General features: G+C 43.0%; 1 protein-coding gene across 2 annotated transcripts in view; it reads left to right on the top strand.

Annotated features, from left to right (window-relative positions):
* The first annotated feature begins 699 nt into the window (after window positions 1-699).
* Window positions 700-20,859, top strand: part of tcf7l1b (transcription factor 7 like 1b) — a 33,161-nt gene continuing 13,001 nt past the window's right edge. For both annotated transcript variants that reach the window (XM_034091795.2, XM_034091793.2), the window contains exons 1-4: window positions 700-1,580; window positions 1,701-1,773; window positions 1,864-1,991; window positions 19,442-19,522. In XM_034091795.2, the coding sequence (XP_033947686.1) occupies window positions 1,395-1,580; window positions 1,701-1,773; window positions 1,864-1,991; window positions 19,442-19,522 (468 nt within the window). In that variant the 5' untranslated portion in view covers window positions 700-1,394. The remainder of the gene's footprint in view (window positions 1,581-1,700; window positions 1,774-1,863; window positions 1,992-19,441; window positions 19,523-20,859) is intronic.

Below are 20,859 nucleotides of genomic sequence, written 5' to 3'. Positions count from 1 at the left end.
GGTCTCTCGCCCGACAATACTGGAGGTATCAGCTGGTCAGCCCACATGATAGACTTCGCTCAAGATACTTTAACTATAGTGGCTTTTATTCTGGCAACAATGGCTGATTAAAAATAAAACACAACAACACACATCCCCTGCTGCTCTGTACTGTCTTGTTCTTCTCTGATAAAATGCGACAATTTAAAGGAGCATGTCATATTCTGTAAATCCTGCAGTAGAACAGGATATCTGAATGGATTTTAATCTAAATCTGTCCCCTCTTTTGTGTTATATTGAAAGAAAAATGTATAACATAAATAAATAATATGTTCTAACGAAAATCTCAATTGTATTACGTATACAATAATAAAGTATTTCAAATAAATATTATGTATAATATGTTTAATTAATGTATTATTATTATTCAAGTTATATCATTATTATTATTATTATTATTATTATTATTGCTGCCTAACAATTTATATTATTATGATTAAAAAAAATAACAACAAAAAACGTGCATACATTTATTTGATTGCGCTTCCTCTATATTTTTTCCCTCCATTATTTTGTTAAAATACCCTAATTTCTCTGCTGTGTGCGGCTGTGCGTTGGTGTGCAGGCTGAAGAATAGCGGATCCACACGGAGCTGAATGAAGTGTCGGTTTTCATAGCTAACTCCTCCCCTACGGACGGGCTGCGCTTTTTCTTCCACTTGAACAACCAAGTAGTTTTCAGGGCGCATTCCCCGGCAGCAATGTGGAGGGAAAGGGCGACTACGTCCAGCTGAACATTTTTCGTTACACACTTTTATCATCGGGTTTTATTCCTCTTTTTGCCAACTTTGTTAGACACACCAGCGAATCGTGGAGAGAAACAAGCGAGAGAGAAGTGAAGAAAACTGCAGCCTGACGGTCGTGTTTTTTCTGTTGTTTTTTTTGTTTTACTCCAGCCATTGTTTTCTCACACATGGATATTAGGAGATGAAATCGGACGTGTTTCTTGCTCTTGTGTAAGCCTTCTCGGTCGGACTGTAGTTTATGTTGTCCCCGGGCTCTGTAGGAGGAGAGAGTCCCATTCCTCTGCAGCACAACACGGAGACACTCAGGGGCCACAAGTTGTCCACAAGCTGCGAAGGAGACCAAACTTTGCCAAGTTGCTGCGCATCCGGCCGTTGACGCCAAACGCGCATCGATATTTGTTTCATCCCCGTCGTAACTTTTACTGTGGATTATTATCGCCAGGCTCGTCATGGACCACGGGAGCACGTTCAGTGGTTGAGAAGGGGCGTTTGAAACATGAACAGTTTCTTGTAGTTAGTTTACTACTCCAGTTTGGACTGATCCGATACACATAAACAGTCAATTGTTATTGTTTCCCCCCCTATCCTCGATACAATCTATTCTGCAAAAATGCCACAGCTAAACGGAGGTGGTGGGGATGATTTGGGGGCCAATGATGAGATGATTTCTTTTAAAGACGAAGGGGAGCAGGAGGAAAAGATATCCGAAAATGTGTCAGCGGAAAGGGATTTGGATGATCTGAAATCCTCCTTAGTGAACGAATCGGAAAACAACAGCAGCTCGTCAGACTCAGAGGTAAGGAAACTGCACATGTAATACTTCTCATCTGCTCAGCATGACGAGAAATAAGAGTTTATGCTGTTGAAAGTTTCAATACTTTCTTTCCCTCAGTGTGTTTTTGTTTCCCCTTGTCAGCAAGCAGAGAGGCGCCCCCAAACCAGACCCGACTTAGAAAGTTATGAGAAAGCAAGAGACTACTTCAGTGAAGGTAAAAAATGAAACACACTCATTGTTTTGCTATATCTTATCAGTTGTGTAGTCGTTTTATTTAATAACTAACACTTCTCTCCCCCTGCAGCACTGAGGAGGCAGCAAGATGGTGGCTTTTTTAAGAGTCCTCACTATCCTGGCTACCCGTTTCTCATGATCCCAGACCTCTCCAACCCATACCTATCCAACGGTGCACTGTCTCCGAGTGCAAGAACAGTAAGTGTCCCCGTGGATAATTCACTCTTTCCTCGCTCAAATAGCACTCTGCTAAAACTTCTGGCCGTGCGTAAAAGTTCCTTGTGCACTGCCAGACCGCCATATTCCCTCCGAGTGGCCTCTCAAGGAGTACTAACTACTTCTTTGTTCTTTTTTTGGGGATATACATTTCTCCCTGCCACCCAGCCCTCGCATTTGACAACTTCTCATTCGTCTCAAAGTTCAGACACATGACTCATTCTTTTTTATTTATATAAAATGTATGGCTACTCATTGTCGAAAATACCCTGAAACACCCATGCAGCATCTTGATTATATTCTCAAAAGTGACCTTGCTTTGCTTGAGCTATGTTTTGTGCTACCATCTCTTACATTTTGTAGTGAAAAGCCAAAATATTTTTTATATTTTAGAATAACAGGATATTATTGAGTTAGCCACTATATTGTTTTGCCTTTTTCCTGTTTTGTTCCTGGGTTGCTTAAGTTTGCAGGAAAGTGAGTGATAGTCCTTTTTAACCATACATTTTTGCACACCTTCTTGTGCAAGAATACAAAAAGTGGTTCCTGGAGACATATTGTACTGTCACAACAGTGTAATACTATGCTTTGACACACATGTCGGTGCAGTGTCTGTGACAGCAGTTCTCTGGAGACTTTTAAAAGTCTAGATAAGGTTGACAGTCTCTTAAGTACGTGTTGTTGATGCACTTGTTGCATCACATCAGTTGTACACAAATCTCTAAAGGGGCTTTTAACGACTACACGGATTATTCTCGCACCTTTTTTTGTATAGCCATAAAAATCACATATTAAACATTCCTTAACAACAGGTTAGTGAAGCATGACGACGTCACAATAAGCCTTCACCAGTTGGTAACACTACACATGTGATTAATGAAGTCACATTAGAAAGTTCATAATTAGAAATCCCGCATTAGATTAAAAAGCGTGTTATAGTATTCACAATGAATACTGATTACCAACAAACATGCATGATTTAAAGCATTTTAACCAACAATATTTGGATTGCTAACGCACTAAATACAATTTAACTATGCAAACTTCCTTGTAATAATCCCTGCTGGAGAGCTGTGTTCCTCCGAGCTTGTCCATCCCCCAATCCATGTCACATCCCCCCAAAAAACAAGTACTTTCGTTAAAGCCTGGCAGGCATCTGATTGAAAAGACGACCCCCACCCCACAACCCCCCTTTTTTCTGTCTCCTTTTCACTGTTTCTGGCCCTCTCCCCTCGCCTCCCTCTACCTTCCATTCAATTAGAAAGGCGTTAGTTGACCATTGTTATTCTGAGCAGTCTTGATGGCTTCATTGGAGGTCCCCATTGGGGCTCATTAACTAAATGGCTACTATGCTCACACTAGGTGATACATACCACTGTGGAGATTGCATATCTCGTTGCTTTTGGATGCCAGACTTTGTAAATGTAATCATATTTGGCACATTATAATATATAGTGCCTTTTCTTAGCAGGAAGCTTTGCTAGATGTCTTTATAGAATCAAGGAAAGAGCCTCACAGAATTTTTAGCAGCCTATTATCTAGCCTCTTCTTTGTTTTGTCACATGTGAGTCTCTCGTATGAAAGCATTTTCACCCCCTTGTGTTTTTGTCCAGCAAAGCAAAGTTGAAAATTAAAAACCGTTGTTCTTGTTACTTGAGGCAAAGTAGCGAATAATTGGAGACGATTTAAAATTCAGAGGTATAATCCCCCATATTAGGAAAAGAATAGAATGAGGTCAATGGGACAGGGTGAGCTGACTGTGTCAATCATCAGCGTGGCAGAAAACATGCTTGCAGACAATGGCTGGCATACTTAGCAGACGTCTTAAGGTCCTCCATGTTGCTCATGGCTTAGTGGGAACGCAGTGAGTTTGATGGATGAGGGGTTTGACACAGCACTTATTTAGGCTCGCATTCTGGGTTTCGGCTTATTTACACCTGTGGATGAGGTTCAATACAGTCAGAGGATATTTACCCGTGGATCGCAGCAATGTCTGGCAAACAACTTAGTTTAACTACTGAACTGGACATTTATCACGCATCATCGCCCTGTGGGAAAGGGCTGATTGGGCTGTGAGATTAAATTGTGTCTGCAGTGTAAGCACATTTTTGTTGTCACCTCTCAAAAATATTCCAAGTTTATTATAGCTTATGTGTCTTGGAAAGCCCGGTAGGCACTGATGGATTAGTTTTATAAGTGTAGTGTGCAATGTGGTCGTCCTGCACGAGACACCATAAAGTTATGGCTTTCAAACAGATCATGTGATTAATGCCATTCTGATGAAATCCACTGCTTTCATATCCGGGGTCAAGTTTCATAGCTTTGTAATTATTCTCTGGAATAACTGATCGAAGCCTTCTTTTTTTTTACATTTCCTGCATGTATCCATTTACAATTCCCCTTTCTGGTCTGGCATCTTAGTGATTTTGTGTAATAATAAAGCCATCTGAAGCAACTTATATATATACTCCACACATATCAGCACTTAGAAGACACACGGCTCAATTATAGTTACGAGGTGTTGCTCAAGAGTCCTCATGCTGGGATTTCAGCCTGAAATGTGCAACGTGATGAAGGATTTGAGGCCCAGGCTTTTACATTTGGATGTGGCAACCCTAGCATGAGCAATGAGAGACAGGCCTACATGGGATCAGCACAGAGTTCCCCTGAGGACCAACATAACTGATTTAAAGCCTGCTCGGAGCTGACATTCTGCTGTAATCCACTGAGAGCTGAGGAGGAGGTTTTATGTTTGCAGAGATGTTCCTCCAGACTTCTCCCTGCTGTGCTGTGCGGGGCTAGACCAAGTTTTATCTTCCCTGACAAATCAAGCGTATTGTTTGTCAATTAATTTACGTGATTATCGCCTCATTGTTCCCGTAGTGACAGACTAGTGCCAGATTTAATTGGTGAGCACACACTCGGCTTGACGCCACCTCTTGCCCGCTTCATCAGCACTTATAGATAACTCAGCGAGTACATCATCATCATCATCACTAAAAAGTGAAATGCCTCTTGTGTGTGAGAGGTTTGCACGTATGCGAGAGCGAGGTTAGCCACTCGAATATATCTTCATCAAATATACGCAGTGGGACTCCAGAGCATGATTGTGGAGTAGAAAATGTTTTGAGATTGACATATGAATGGAGAGCTTGTATAAGTCTGAACATGTCGCTGGCCGCGATTGCATGCCTCTCTGACTTCTTTTTTCCCATTCTTTCTGCTGCTTTTTGGTGCTTAAAAATGTGCAGACAAAGAAAAGTCAACACAGACATTGTCCCACTGAATAAAAGGGCCTCTCCCTGCATAAGCAAACGCTGTTGGTGTGGAGGTGTCTTTTCATCAGGTGGCTCACTTGGCATTTCGCTCACCATGTGTTTGTGTGTGTGAGAGTCTGCACACATGCAACCATGCGTGCTGCCCGTCTGTGTGTTTGAGTGTCGGGGGTGGAGGGGGGGTGCAGGTGAGGCTGTGTGGATACTTTGCAACAGAGGGAACAGTGTGCAGGGCTCACAGTCTGACAACCCTCAGAGTTGTATTCCTGAACGTTAGGGCGCAAATATTTTTTTAGCCAAGCACTGTGTCAACAGAGCTAAACATTTTGACTAGGTCTATAGTTTTTAGAAGAGTTTTCCTTCAAAGGCAAACACATCTACATCAATTTAGTGGCACTGTTCAATTAAAAACAGATCCCGAGCAACCGCAGAAATGCCATCGCTGGCTGGGAGCCCTCGTCTGGAGGATTCATTTCGATGATGAACTCAGTATTGGGGTTAAGGAAATTAAATTAGGGGGAAAAACGGTTTTGAAATATTATATTAATCACGATTTAGTTTGAGAGGAAGGGCGTTGTTTGGATTGATATTTGCACTTTAAAAAAAATAGAAGCGTTTTAATTGATAACAGTTGCGTATTTCAACAACTGTGTCTCAGCAAATTACTTGTTGTGTTACGTAAGGGTAATCAAGGTCAGGTGTAATTAGTGCGACACAAAGCGACGCTGTTTAAAGTGGGGATTAGAAAGGAGCCTCTTTACCTGCCGCTACGTGGACAAATCACCCAAAGACAATTCAAGTCAATGGATGTCACATCCTAATATGATGTTATTAGCTTCAGTAGCTTCACACACACTTTCTCATGCAGTCTTACAGGAACATGCCGTTCATTTTCAGAGCGTGCTCACGTTGACTTCCTAGCATCATTTGTGTCGAAGTGTATGAAATGGTGTCAGTCCTGGTCTGTATCCTTCCCTCTTTGGTCTCTGTGGAAAGCCTGGCGTCAATTCCTCCCTTTACCCCGTTCTCTGCTAGTTCACTACCTAAACCCACCCACCCGCCCGCCCGCCTGACATTAGAAATTCTGTTTATAGCGCTCTCTGGCTTCTCGCGCGCGTGGCCCATCAGGAGCATCTCAGCACCCTTTGAGGAAAGGATAACCAACATCTCCCCTCTCCAGCCGCAGACTCCCCCATGTTCAGTGACATCAATGAATCCCTTTGATGTGCCAAGACGAATATGTGTGCAAATGTGTTTTTATCAATTAATGTGTTTTTCTCATCCGCTGTGTTTGGCCAGAGTTTCCGCGCTGTTTGGTACATTGCTTTTGCCTGGGAAAATGTAAACTTGTGTTTGTTGAGATACATTTGGCCAAAGGTGAAGATCACTAATGCACCTGAGCTCACTCCAAAAACTCTGCTTTTCCCTCTGGCATTGAAGGAGTTTAAGAGATGTTGTACGAACAACAACAAAACTCTTCTTTCAATAAACCAAAGCATGTCCACATCAGGCGTGTAAATCTTTCGGTAGGACAAGCCTTGAATTTAGATTCTCGAGGTCACAAGACAAAACAGATCTTAAATTAAAAACGTATTTCTCGATTGAAAACATATTGCCTCTTCAGCATGGGATTCTAATGTCAGGATATTATCCAGTCCGCCCTTACTGTCACTGCGGGGTTGAACCGTTATGAGAGATGACAGATGAGTGGAAGCGATGGAAAGACAACGCTTGCTATCTCCAGTCCTCCACATCTGCTCATTATCAGAAAGGTATATTTTTTTGGCACGAATTGAAGCTCTGCGAGAGTGAGGTGTGGGCGGTGGAGACACGTATCATGTGTCATGTGAATACCAGCTTAGTCATGTCTGTTCTGAGGTCTTAACCTGGAGCAGGGGGGGGGGCTGGATTTACCAGGAGGTTAGTCAGACTCACTCCCAAAGACTGGCAGTCTGTTGGTCCTGAAACCATTTCTGATAATCAGTCATTTGTATCCATAAATGAGATCTTTGCAGCTTCTTCTTGCTTTATGGTTACTCTTACTCTTGTTTGACATTGTTAGTTGATTAATTATGTAATAGTTTGAGCTGCAAATTCCAGATAATATTGCACAACGGCCATTAGAAAAACAAATTCTCAAAATAAAGAGGATTAAAGTAGTGATTTGGGGACATTGCTGTCAAAAATAATGCTACAATTGATTAATAAGCAAATAGTTTTCGACCAAAAATCAACTTATGTGCATAATAAACCATTTAAGATGAAGTGATAACAGGCCATTTGGTTTTTATATGAAACTATCCTCTGTTGTTGGACTGTCCCAAATGTCTCATACCCATATATCCCCACGACTGTTTAGCTCACATAAAGAAATGTTTTCCCTCTTTAATTGTACCTTAAACGCTTCAATCCATTCTAATAAAACGTGATTGTACAGCAGGAAGAGAAAGAAAAAGCCCATAACAGGATTTCATCAGTCTGGTATTCCAAGCAGCTGTTTTGAGTTTAGGCTCTGCAGGCATCAGGAGAGAGGGAGCGAGAGATTGTTGATGAGATGTGGTGGTGGTGGTGGTGGGAGCGTAAACTGAGGCAGATACGGATCCTGCATTTCTTCTTGCCTGTTATCCCGAGGTGGGCCGGCTTCCAGACCCAGAGGCACTCACTTATCTGAGGGATTCTGTCTCCCACAGAGTTTCTTCACCATGGGCCACAATGCTCTACCTTTCACTTACAGTCACAGACCAATCAGCAAACAGCAGGAGAAGTATCACATCAGGCACATGTTGCATCAGTAATACTAAGATCTGTATCAGGCTTTGCTTCAGTTCACATTGAGCATGTTCTCCCTGGTAAAGGCCATGTCTTGCGTAGTATCTGGGAGGTTGCCGTGGTCATACTAAATTAAGAAGTGGATGGATATCCGTCCAGACTGAGGTTAGTTGACAGCGAGCTGAGCAGCTGTTCTCCTGGTTGAAGTTATAAATCAGTTTGGCTGCTTCCCTCTGAGGTTGTCCTGTAATGGTGGAGCGAGTTAGGATAACCGCTGCGGCTCACATCCCCTGACGAACGCATGTCAACCCATTGCACCTGCGTACGCATGCGACATACTTAACTATAACCAGTTTATGGTTATTCTGGGAAACCCCAAAGTTAGTCAGATGATAACTTCCCTGACACGTTCCTCCGTTATTTCTTTTATGGGGCAGTATCTATCTTATACTTGATACCCATGGAGAAATCAAAACGTACCTTATGCTATAAATTCACAGCTGTAACTGGTGATGTAACCGATGAGGCCTAAGTGCCATCTGTAATCTGAATTTAGCTCCGGCTCTAAAAACACAAGCAGAGTATGTAATGGATCGTATGTTTAACTACATAAATCTTAAACAGAGCCACGGGGATTTTTTTTCCATGTTTAATACATTTATATGCCCTGACACATGCTACTATGCAGTTACCTTAGCTTTCTTTGTCTTAAATGCAACGGGGAAATATTAACTTTTTAAATAGCTAAAAGATGTTTATAGTACATAACTAATTTTGTCTTTGTCTAGTGTGTAAATGTTTACTCTCCACGTGAAAGCATACGAGCATACATAAAGTATAGATTTTAACTACATTTTCTACTAAACAGCCATATTGGTGGCAACATTATGATTCAATTCAAAACCTTTATTTATCCAGGTGAAATCCCATTGAGATCAATGATCTCTTTTTCAAGGGCGACCTGCAGCAGTAGGTTCCACAAGAAGACATGAAAGCATAAACAACAGAACAACAAAAGGACAGCACAATGTACAGGGATTACAATTTACATATCTAACCACATGTACAGGTACCAACAGCATCTGATTGTGTAGCATCCAACCGAGCTTTAAAAACATGTAGTGGTACTAGCTTGGTACTTTTCCATTCTTTTTGCAGACTGTTCCAAGTTAGTGGAGCTGCACATCTAAACGCTTTCTTCCCTAAGACAGTCCTAGCACTTGGCACATTTAATAAAACCACATTTAATAAAACCACTGATGAGTTTGTTTATTCGTAAAATAACTGGCATTGCCATGACCTATTTGATTTAGTCACGAGTCTGTTTTTTTATCCGTTTAACTTAAGGTTACGGGTAATTGCCTGTAATTGTTTGTGAAATATCATAAGCACAATCTCCCCATTAGATCAGCCTGCTCCTCGTCCTAATATTGATAAGAACGTGACCTTCGGGTGCCCCTTGCTTCCCCCAGTTACCCTCATAAACCAATTGTACTTGTTAAGAAGTCACAATGTTCTGCGGAGCAATAAATTCAATTAAAGCCGAAGTCAAAGGCACTTTCATTTAAAATGTGTAGCCTCCTTATCTGAAACCAGACTTGTGGATCCTGTTAGAATAAGCAGCAGAAGCTTCTGATAAGTTTGACTTTGGCCACAGAATAGCACTTTCTCCTGACCGTATCTGCTCAATTTCAATTTATGAGGTAATGAAATGTTGATTAGTTATGAGTAATGGCTGTTGTCGAGGACCTTGTGCTTCTCAGACACAAGACCCTGTGTCGAGTTGAGGGATTCCCCCTGCTTCAGATCAGCATGATTAGATGTCTTTGTTCTGAGATTTTATCACTTGACATACTCAAGTTTTCCCATTAAAATGCGTATGAGCAGGAGGTGAATATAGATGGGATGATGGACGTAGAAGCGCTGGACGGCATCGGCTGACATAATCCCTCATCCATTAACATGGCTGTGCACCAAATCCCTACAAATGTGACGGACTTATTTGCTTCTAACGTAGAGTAGCTACATTAGGAAAAAAAGATCTAATCAGCCCTATATGACATGGAGTAGGCCAAGGAGCCCTTTTGTTTGATTTGTACATGGGTTGGAGGGGCTGGCTATTGGAAATCCCTGAAGCAGGCTTTAGGGGCAGGTCTGATTCTCGTGTGAAATGGGAAGGCTCTATAGCTCTCGGGCTGACTTGACTGGGGCTGTATGGGTGTGTTGGCAGGGGGAGCGCCGGCCATGAATAGGGTCTTTGACTACCTCAGACTTGCCCTGAAAGGCAGGACAAAGACCCTAGGGCAACGGCTTAGAGCCTCACAGCTGAGCTACAGAATGCTTGGCCCAGTCTTCCTCCCTCCTCGCCTGATTTAAATACTACAGTGGCTTTCAGCATTCTGGCGACGGAGGTTCGCGTTCACCTCTGCGCATTTTTACCATCAACTTTCCTCTCTTCTGTTTTTGTTTACAGTACACTAATGCCAGAGCTGTTTGCGTAATCCATTACATGGAATCCATCGGAGCTGCTGGTGAATATGCATCAGTGACTCTCTTAAACCCGCAGGAAGATTAGCCTCATGATGTTCGTATTAAGCAGAATTTATTTGGATACAGACTTAACTGCTGGCATATGTGTGTATCACCGCTAATCGCAACTCCACTCGTTCATTATGGAACTTTGTCTGCTTATCTTCGTGCAAGATGGTGACGTTGGCGAGTAAACAAGACGAGACTCGGTGCCCACTTCTAATTGCTTGATTATTTTTGACGGATCTGCACAACTCGTCGTAATTTCTTTGCAGGGGCAGAATAAAAAGTCATAAATCTTTTCTGCGGAGTTAATGGGGTTATTTGAGTCCTGTCCAGACACTCTCTCCCCACAGAGTGTCTAGTTTCAGATGTCACTCAGAGCTTTGTTTGCCCCCCAGGGTGAAGGGTTAGAGGTCAAGGTTCAGGGCCAGTTGGCTGAGTGGCCACAAAAGCCCAGGTTTCCCCTCCACACATCCGATCCCTTCTTCCACACCAGCCTACAGCCACAATGACGGGATCAGCTTGCAACATTTGTCTTTTCCTATTATAACCTAACATTAATTTTAACTTATGTTGAAAGTCTAATTACAGGGTTATAGTTCAGTTTCACAATGAAGTCTTAAAACTGTCCTAAATGTACGGCTTGACTTTAATTGTTTCTCGTGGAAACTTGTGTAATTATTCACTTTTGGAATACTTGTGTACCATTTAGTGTACAGCTACTGTGTAAGCACATTATAACCATCATTAAATTGTTGTTTTTTGCACAACTTGAGAATGGATTTTTCTGGGATTCCAGCTCCTATTCGCGCTTTCTCTGTCAAAAATGCACCTCAGCAAAATCTCACTTGGAAAAAAAAGTTTCTTTGTTCCAAACACCTTAGAAAGTTTGCAAGCCCACGTCTCCGCCTGCATCAGCCCCCACCCACAAACTCAACTTTCCTCCCGGCCCCACCACCCAAACATGTCCTCCAGCCAGGTTTATTATGCCGTTTCACGCAGACCAAAATTGCAGCTGCATGGAGAACAATCTGGAGCACATTAGCTCAGGCGCTGTGATTTATAAATTGTTTCTCAGGCCATAAATCCCTGCTGTAATTGTGCACAAGCACCCCTCTCTTTCTCCAGTCACTCCCCCTTCGTTCTCTTTCTCTTTTTCCCTTTCTGAGCAACGTACAGTTCTTGGGTTAACGCTAATTGTTTGCAGAAGTGTGCAGTTTGGATTGAGTGGAGGTTTGTTGCATTGTGGCATAGATGTGGGGGTCGCAGAAACAGCTCTTCGTGAAAGATAAACTTTACTACTTTTTTTTTAACACCGTTCGCAAACCTCTTCTGTCACGTGGTGTGAGCTAAACGTCCAAATCTGGATGTGAGCATTTTGTCTTCAGCTCCATGTTGCTGTGGTTCATGCGCTGCATTCCTGAATACTGTGTAATTGTAAGGGGCCTCTCCTAAAGTCTGTCCCAGGGAATTTGATATTTACAGCAGCCCCTGATCGTAATCACCTTGCCGTTTTCATTAGATTCTATAGAAACTGAAAGATAGCAGCAGCTGTATATATTGTTTTTAAATAGCATGTCCAGCCTTGAGTTCACAGTGGTCTGGTTAATGTTATGAAGACATTGTTCTGCAACTTATACAACTGGAACAGCTCATATTTAAATGTTAGCTTCTATAAAACATCTGTCTTCAAGGATGTAAGAAAGTTATTTATTCCATATAGACAATGCCAAAAGAAATTACATATCTTGGGTTTCCCTTGTTTCTACTCCATTGTTTTGCTTTCTAGAGACCTGATGAACCCTGAAGAGGTGGGGGACCTTGTGACCCAACCTCTTCCCGCCTTGTGACTCCTCTAAAGGCTTTTCTTAAACTCTGTAAACCTATACATACAGAAGATATATTATTGGCTACGTTTCAGACATGTAAGAACATTTCTAAAATTGAATGTGAATTAAATGGACAGACAAACAAATGGCTGGATCGTGATTTATCACTCAATATCACGACGCTCAGTGTGCCAGTAGATTGCAGACGAATGACTTTTACGAATGTTTTAAGGTATACAAATGTGTTGGCGACGTGCCAGACCTCCGTGCTGACTGCTGACAATACGCATAACTAATCCTGGGGAATGTCACGGTAGTATGTTCTGCGATTTGTGGCACACTGGAAGCTCAAAACTACTTTTGCGAATATTTTCTCATTCAATTAGATGCTGTGTTGCAGACCATGGCTCACATTCGATATGAGATTATTATTCCCCAAATAGAACATTTAAACTGTATTTAGTCTCTTAGAAATAGCAGAGTAGAGACATTTGTAGCTTATAACCCAGTTGAATCAATTTAAACGTATTCATTTCTCAAAATGCACAGGAATTTAGTTTTAACTCCCAACAGTAAGTCTCTGTTTCCCTGCGACAGGGCCGAGTGTCGAAACATACCTGAGGCATGTGAGTGTGTGTTTGAGTAAGACAGAGCGGGGGTTGGTGGTGGTGGTGGTGGGGGGGGGGGGGGGGGTTTGGTGTCGGGGCGGGTGGAGAGGAGACGGAGAGTGGAGTGAGTGGAGTTAGCGGTGGGGTGATAGGGATGTCAGATAGTAAAAAGTGAGATGAGGCAGGGCCCAGGAGTCTGGAGAATCGCGCCCGGCACTCGGAGAGCAAACACAGGAGGCATCTGCAGGCAGCTGTGTGTGGGGGGGAGGGGAGGCTGCTGCAGGGGGGGGGTGTTGGGTGGTGGTGAAGAGAGGGAGAGGGAGAGGAGGAGGTGGGGGGTGGACTAGCAGAGCGAACACAATCAGCCCTCTGTTTTCATAAGACTTGTGGTATGTGAGAGCAGAAACAAATGTGTTTAATTTAGGCCCTTTTCCCTCCCTCTTGCCTTCTCCACTACACCCACTTATGCCCACCTCAGTCTTACAAAACTGACTTTTCCCCTTCAAGATGCCTCTCCGCTGCTCTTAAGAGTAAAAAAAGAAACACTCACCCTCTGTACCCTTGTCATTAAAAGAAAAAAAAACTTCTCGACACACTTTTAGCAGACTTACACATATTTACTATTTCGACGGTGTCAATATTTATCCGCAGTTTCTGGAAAAAGAAGAGAAAAAGATTATTTCTATGCCTGAGCAGAGAGTTAGGAGTGATTACCGCGCTGTGGTATTTCCCCTGTTCAGTGTGAGGGGTACATGCTGCCTCCTAAATGCCTTGGCAGGAAACACTGTATTATATTGGTAACCCATGCTGTCTCCAGTCAATTTGTGTTCGGTCATAAACTAAAAATGCAGGTCTCACTTGTGTGTCATTGGCGTAGACTTCGATGCACACACACACACACACACACACACACACACACACACACACACACACACACACACACACACACACACACACACACACACACACACACACACACACACACACATTTGATTTCTAAGTCGAGCTTTACTGTAAACATCCAGCAAACCACTAGTAACCACCTCGTGTTCTGGAGTTAATTATATGGACGTTTACTGCTGTGAAATTCAATGAAACGAGGCTACTCCCCAAACAATAAAAGAAGTTGTGTTCCTGTGCGACTGGACGAACAATGCCACAGGAGACGGAAAAGGACGGCATCTATGACATTTGAGGTGTAGTCCGCCCTGACACCAGATCACACTGACATTATAAGCGGAGCAGTGTGTGACAATTGGAAGCAGATCTCCCAGGTATACGGAAACCACATAACTGACTGCACATAATTGACTTGAATATCCCCTCTCCCTGCTCTGTCTTTATGAGACGGCCTTGCTCTTACCAGATGCATAATTATTTTCTTGTGTGTCTAATTATACAGTGGGTTTTATGTGACCTGCAGTAGTGCTCTAACAGAATTACTCACTTATTCCTAAATGTAACCTGAGTCAGACTGAGCTGCATCCGTACCTGAGTGTCAATGGGACAGAATAAGAACAATAGCAGCTTTATTTGACGGACTCGTACTGTATGAGCTCTAAAGCTGTGGATATAGAGAAAGCAATAACTCAGGATCATGTCATGCAAAGGGAAGAACAAAATAAACCCTGACAGAAATAATTGCTTGAGTTGCAAAAATGCAAAGTCCTGCTGAAGTCGCAGCTCACTCACAGGGACAGAATGTTAAAGACACTCTTTAAGGGGGTTTGTCTTGGCCTTGTATTTTGTTAATGCCGGTTTATTACTGAAACAGCAGTAAAGTCACTCCCAGGACTTTTCAAATAAACCAAGTTTTCTGGCCAGCTTGGCCTTGTACGCACAGGGAAGTCACGTGACACCATTGGCTTTATCCATGCTGCATTTTGGGAATTATTTTCCGGATTTAAACAACTTTATTTAAAGCTTGTTTTTCTGATTACATTTCCCACATCGACATTTATTTCTCAGACGGTCCTCTAAACTTATTACATGCTGAAATTCAATTTGTGTTACAGACGTAAACGGAGCGGCAGTCAGAGTGTAACCATCTTGAAATCTTGGAAAAAGCTTGTGGCCGTGCTTTCAGGACCTCCCCTGAGCGGCCTCCCCTCTCCTCTCTCCCTCTTTGCACTAATAGTTCTTTTGTGTACAAGAGCATGTTAAGAGGCCAATGAGCCTGGCCTTAATAGGCCACGTTGCCATAGAAACCACGGCACTCTGGACGTCTGACCTTTGACCCAGTTTTTTTTGCTGGCTGTGAATAAGAGTGCAGGACGACCAACCGGGTCACAATGGAAGCCCGGCAAACTGAGGGAGTGCCCCTGTCATAGTCACTTAACTTCATTCCTCTAAGGGCTAATGGACACTTCAAATGTGGTAGCCATTAGCCGTGCTATCTCCACTGCAGCCTTCTCACGGTTAATATAACCTAAAGAGACTGGCTGTGTATGTAACTCAAGTGGTGAGCAGAAACATGGACAAAATGTGCTTCTTAGGTTTTATTTTTGTACAGCCTCTAGTTGCAGCACGAGGCAAGGATGTTTTTTTTAAAGAAAAATACACATTTCTTCACATATTCCACTATCTCCAAAATATATTTCTTGTTTCCGTCTCTTGCTATGTTCTTTTGAGATAGCTTTAATTAATAACTTCCTCCCTGACTAATCTGCTTACTTCATAGCGGACCAGATAATAGGACATGGTCCCCATTCAGAAACATTTGCAGTGGCCCAGTAGTGCATTGTGGGTCTGACCAGCTAAACTGCTTGTCGTTTCCCCATCAATTACACAGTAATTAGCACAAAGGCTGCCGAGGTTTGCTTAAGAATTGTCACTGTAATTGCCTCTAATGTTGGTAAACAAAGAGCCTTAATGCAAACTCTGAGACAAGGCGGGGGCTACTTATCACATTGTCTTTGTTGCAAAGGCTTTAATTGTGTTTCATGCATAGATCAAGTTGAGGTGTCAATGGCCCCGCATGAGCAGGTGATCTCAGCAGAGCAAACCAGGGAGGGCCTGGGTGTAGGGGGCCTGACAGGGCCATTGTCTGAAGTCGCTGTTCATATGGGCAGGGGACGGTAATTAACACCTCAGCCAAACAGCAAGCTGTGCGGCCCATTTGTTTTCTGTTGGGGGGTAAAAGAAAACAATGGGGAGGGGTTCTCCACACAGTAGGTGATTGACATTATCTGCTGGAGCGATCCACGGTGGCATTCCTGCTGCTCTGCTATTCAACACAAGGCTGAGCCATTTCACAAGCGTATGAGCTGCCACTTTATACATATTTACTCTTTTGTTTGTTGTTTGACTTGCTCTGATTGTTTGCTCTTGCATTGTTGAGTTAATGCGATTCAGCATAAGATATAATAACATATAATCTGTTTTAGATAGTAAATTATTACACATATAATCAGCTGTTTTTGCACTTAATAAATGTTGTATGTGTAATTGTTCACATTTTGTCCTCGTTTATATTATTTTGTACTTTACTTTTTGACTGTCACGGCGACTTCTCAATGCGGCCCTGAAGTCGCCAGACAGTAGCTAGAAAAGTTGGGATTTTTTTTCAGGGTTTTTGGCAAAGTGTGTGACTTAGTTTGACAGCAAATGTCCAGACATCTGTCTCTTCTCCATGCTCTGATATTGGCCTACAGAATGGCACCACACACTTCAGAGATGACAAAGACTCTTGGCTGTGTTTTCCTTCGCTCTGTGAGAGCGATGTAACAATTAGAACCCAGCTCTGGCAGGCCACATGCCCCTGAGCATATGTTGCGTTCTCTCTGTTCAGAAAACCAAAGGGCTCCACTGTAGCTTTTTGGAACATTTCAGTGGCATCACTGCCACCTTTGTCACATCTGGGTCCTGTAAAAGTAGCACATTCTACTGAAGTCTATTCTGAGTGTTGGAGGCAACGGGGAAGGCTGGAAGACAATTAGAGAGTTATGAAAATGGATCATCTAAACTTCTCTTTCGATACACATTTCCTTCAGTAGTCTGTCCGAGTCGATTTACCAGGCTTCCAGGTCCCATGCTGAAACAGGCATTGCTATGGGCCCCGACCATATGTCTGTATTTGTTTCTAGTAAAATAAGGGCATGTGTAAAGAGTCTCTAAATATCCTGCAGTAACATTGATATTAACTTTTTCAAACTTTTCAAACATTAAATACCACTTAAGACATACCATAACTATTTTAAATAATTGTTAGTGCTGTCTCTCATTCAGCTGTCCTAACTTTTTTCTTACACTTCCCTTTTTTTCTCTTCTCACTAAAACACTGAGAAAGTTTTTGCTGAGCAGCACGACCCACAATTCCTCGCCTTTTGTTTCCTGAAACAACTCAAACACCCTCCCTCCTCCTCCCTCTCTCCTCTTCCTCTCTGCCTCTCATGTGTTAGTGAGTGCTGCTGCAGTCTGGACTGGAGCTAATGTGACAGTGTGCGACTGGCATTACCTGACTGGATGTTTCAGGGACTGTGTGAACAGTTGCTCCATAGGGCCACGCTGGCAATTAAAAGAAAAGTAGGCGCTCGGAGAAAACGTGCCTGGGGGCATGTTCCTCAGTCCTGGCAGAAGCTGTCAAATAAGGGATGGATTGGGTGGGAGAGCCGGGGTGGGCACGGCTGGGCAAGACCAAACGCTCACAATAGCGCTCGTTTCATTTGTGGAAGGACTCATGATTGACATAGATTAGACAGAGAAAACTGCATTGTTTTGGATTTTCTCTCCAGAGAGCAGCATTCATTAGGCGCCATGCACACAGCAGAGTAAAGTTTCAATAGGGAGCTAGCAGCCTCTAAAAGCAACTGCCTCCTGACAGTTGTATGGGCTTGGGCCCATTAGTTGGAACCTACGATTCAGCCCTGAGCAGTATAGTGAAAATGAAGAGAGCTGATGTCAACTCCAAGAATTCCCCCCTTTTGGAAGGGAAAAAGGGTCCCCTCCCCCCTGCCTCGGTGCTCTGTTGGACCCCAGCTGTCAGGAAACAATACCCTCTGCCTGCTCCGACAAACTCATTCCTGAAACATTTTTTCTCCTCCTCTCCCTTTCCCCCTCCTGCTATAATGTCTTTTCCATTTTTAACCCACAGCCATCCAAGCTTCCTTCCTCCTTACAAACCCTGAGTGATGAATGAAGTTTTTAAATCAGAACCTGAATGCATGACTCCTCCAGTTTGCCTGTTTGTCATCATTCATCCCGCAGCACGGCGACAACGCTTTGCATATATTCTTCAACTGCTGTTGTCAGTCATTATTTGAAAGTGTCAGACACTATTTCTTGTCTTATCCATTTGTCACATGTTTGCTATGGGTGGACGTCAAACTGTTTGTGCATAGGAATTCACGAGCGCAACGCTTTGTCAATAAAAATAACAGCATACATTGTAAATGAATAACAGCTGCATGGGGCTATTGTGAAACCACCGCTTAATGATAGAGTTTATAACCCATTATATGCTACTAGCCATCCCGATTAATGAACTATGATTCATTTATGTCTCACACAACATGGCAAAACATAACCTGTCCTATAAAACCATTATAATTAATTTGAAATTGTACCGGAGAGAAAAATCCACATGCATGACAAGCCTCTGCGTCCGGTATTTAAACTGATCCATAAACCAGATGTTTGAGCCGTGCTTTTGGAGCTCTGGCTTCATGCTATCTCCATAGCTGGAGGAAAAAAAAAATGTACAGCTTGTTGCATGAAGCCGTAAATCACACAAACCTCTCTGAGTACACACAGCATTCTGTGGCAGAGCAGCGAGGGGACGGGCAGCGATTAAATAGTGCAGGAAATCTTTAAGACATGTGAGACCAAACGAGGGAGAGCAAAGACACACAGACCCTTTATGATAACTTTGATACATGTGTGAAAGATAATGAGGGCGGGACTATGTCTGGGGTCAAAAGGCCAAACCAATGGAGTTAGCTCCGAGTCCGCAGCTCAACCTCTTTGCTGCTCTGTAAACGGGGCTTCCTTCCAGCTGTCTGTTCCCACCCGCTCAGCGATGGGCGCCCACAGCTGGCCTCTTGTTTTTCCATGACAAACGGCAATTTCACAGTCCTCCACCAGTCTGTTGTGTTCACATCGCTCTCCCTGCTCTCCCCCGTGCCAGAACTCCCTGTCTGACTCCAGCCACCATGTGGGTCTGCTACAGGTGTCTGAGGGATATCTCACATCATTCATCCCACTTGTGCACGCTTCATTCCCTACAGTCTAGTAACAGTAAATATTAGAGTTGTTGTTTTTGTGCAAAACAGAGCCTTAGATTTTGCTCACTTGGTCTCTTTATCAAGTGTATTTTAATGCATTTGGTTTAATCTTCTGTATTTAATATTTTGGTGGCTGTTTTAACCTGCAGTGTGTCAAGTTTCTGTTGCCTAATTCTTCTTTATTTCTCTCGCCCACAGTACCTGCAGATGAAATGGCCTATTTTGGACGTCCCTGGCTCAGGACTAAAAGATTCCCGTTCTCCAACACCAGGGCATCTTGTAAGTAGTTACACTTCCATTAAAAACTAAACTAAACTAAACTATGACTTCATCAAGTCAAAAAATGATTGTTTTGAAATTGTGAAAACATGTATTTGACAAATGAGCAACATGGCTGGTTAAAAGAAGAATTTCAAATCACAAATGCACACACCGAACGACAGTGTGGACACCAGTTTCCCAACAAGTCCTCTGCCTTGTTTTGTGGCACTAACACGTTGTTTCCTCCGGGCTTTAGGACATTAATCTAATCATAAGAACTTGTGTGTGGAACTAGTTTGCTGCCAGCCATATAAATGCTTTAATCAATCTATAACCATAATGTGGTTATTCCCAATAATTAAGTTGTGTAAATCCACTGGTTCCCATCCATCCATGCACAGTGCCCCCCCCCCAAAAAGCCCCTACAGTACCCGCAGGCAAACTGCTGATCAGCCTGTCTGTCTTTACCACAATAACTCCGTCTCCGCCATAAATCTCTCAAGTTCGAACCTCCTTGCCATTCTTGATCTTTCCCACTCAGGTGTGAACTAGTCATCACGGTGTCTCACCCGGGTTAGACAATGCGGGGCCTCAGCAGACCTGTTTGCTTTGTGGCTTCGCTGAGGGATGTGTGTGTGGGATTGAAAACATTAGATAACATGGACATCTATCTGGCATCTCACCTGCTTGATTGTATCGGGGCGTTTTTCTGGTTCGGGGAGTCATGTTAATCCGAGCATGGAGCAAGAACACGCCGTCACACAGCTTCAGCAAATACAGCCGTTGTGACTCAGCCTCCTGGCCTGACATATCCCGGCTAGACGCGCTCGCTGACTTTGTGGTTGATTCGCTGGATCCCATAATCGCAGCGATGCACATGACAAAGTCCTCATTGAGCGCAGTCAATGGGAAATTGTTGTGAAAGGGACAAAGTTTGCTCATGGGAATCCAGGACTAACTTGAGTCTCAATAGAAACCAATTAAATGTATTTTATTAGAATAAATACTGACCTCTCTGTGACCCTTTGGCTTCTTCTGTGGGAAAATAAACCGTGTGCTTTGTTGCAGCACAAGTTGTTAAGACAATGTGTATCATAATGAAATCTTTGAATCTACAAAGTAGGAACACAAGAGAGAAAGTCATAACAATAAGTAGGATAAAAGCAGTTGGAAAAAAAGGAAATGAAAGCAGATCCACAGAGGTCGAGTTCCCTGCTTGGATGTTTCTGTTCTGTCCTTCGGTGGTTCCTGCTACTTTTCATGTGGCTCAGTGTTTGTGCTTTTCTTTCCTCTTTCTTATTCTGTTTGGCCTTCATCTCTTCAAACGTCATTACACCAGAAGAGCCTATACAGAG

Source organism: Pseudochaenichthys georgianus, chromosome 9, assembly GCF_902827115.2.
Source record: "Pseudochaenichthys georgianus chromosome 9, fPseGeo1.2, whole genome shotgun sequence".
In the NCBI taxonomy this organism is placed as follows: domain Eukaryota; kingdom Metazoa; phylum Chordata; class Actinopteri; order Perciformes; family Channichthyidae; genus Pseudochaenichthys; species Pseudochaenichthys georgianus.
The sequence above is the reverse complement of the archived record's forward strand: the minus strand, read 5'-3'. Positions and strand labels throughout refer to the sequence as shown.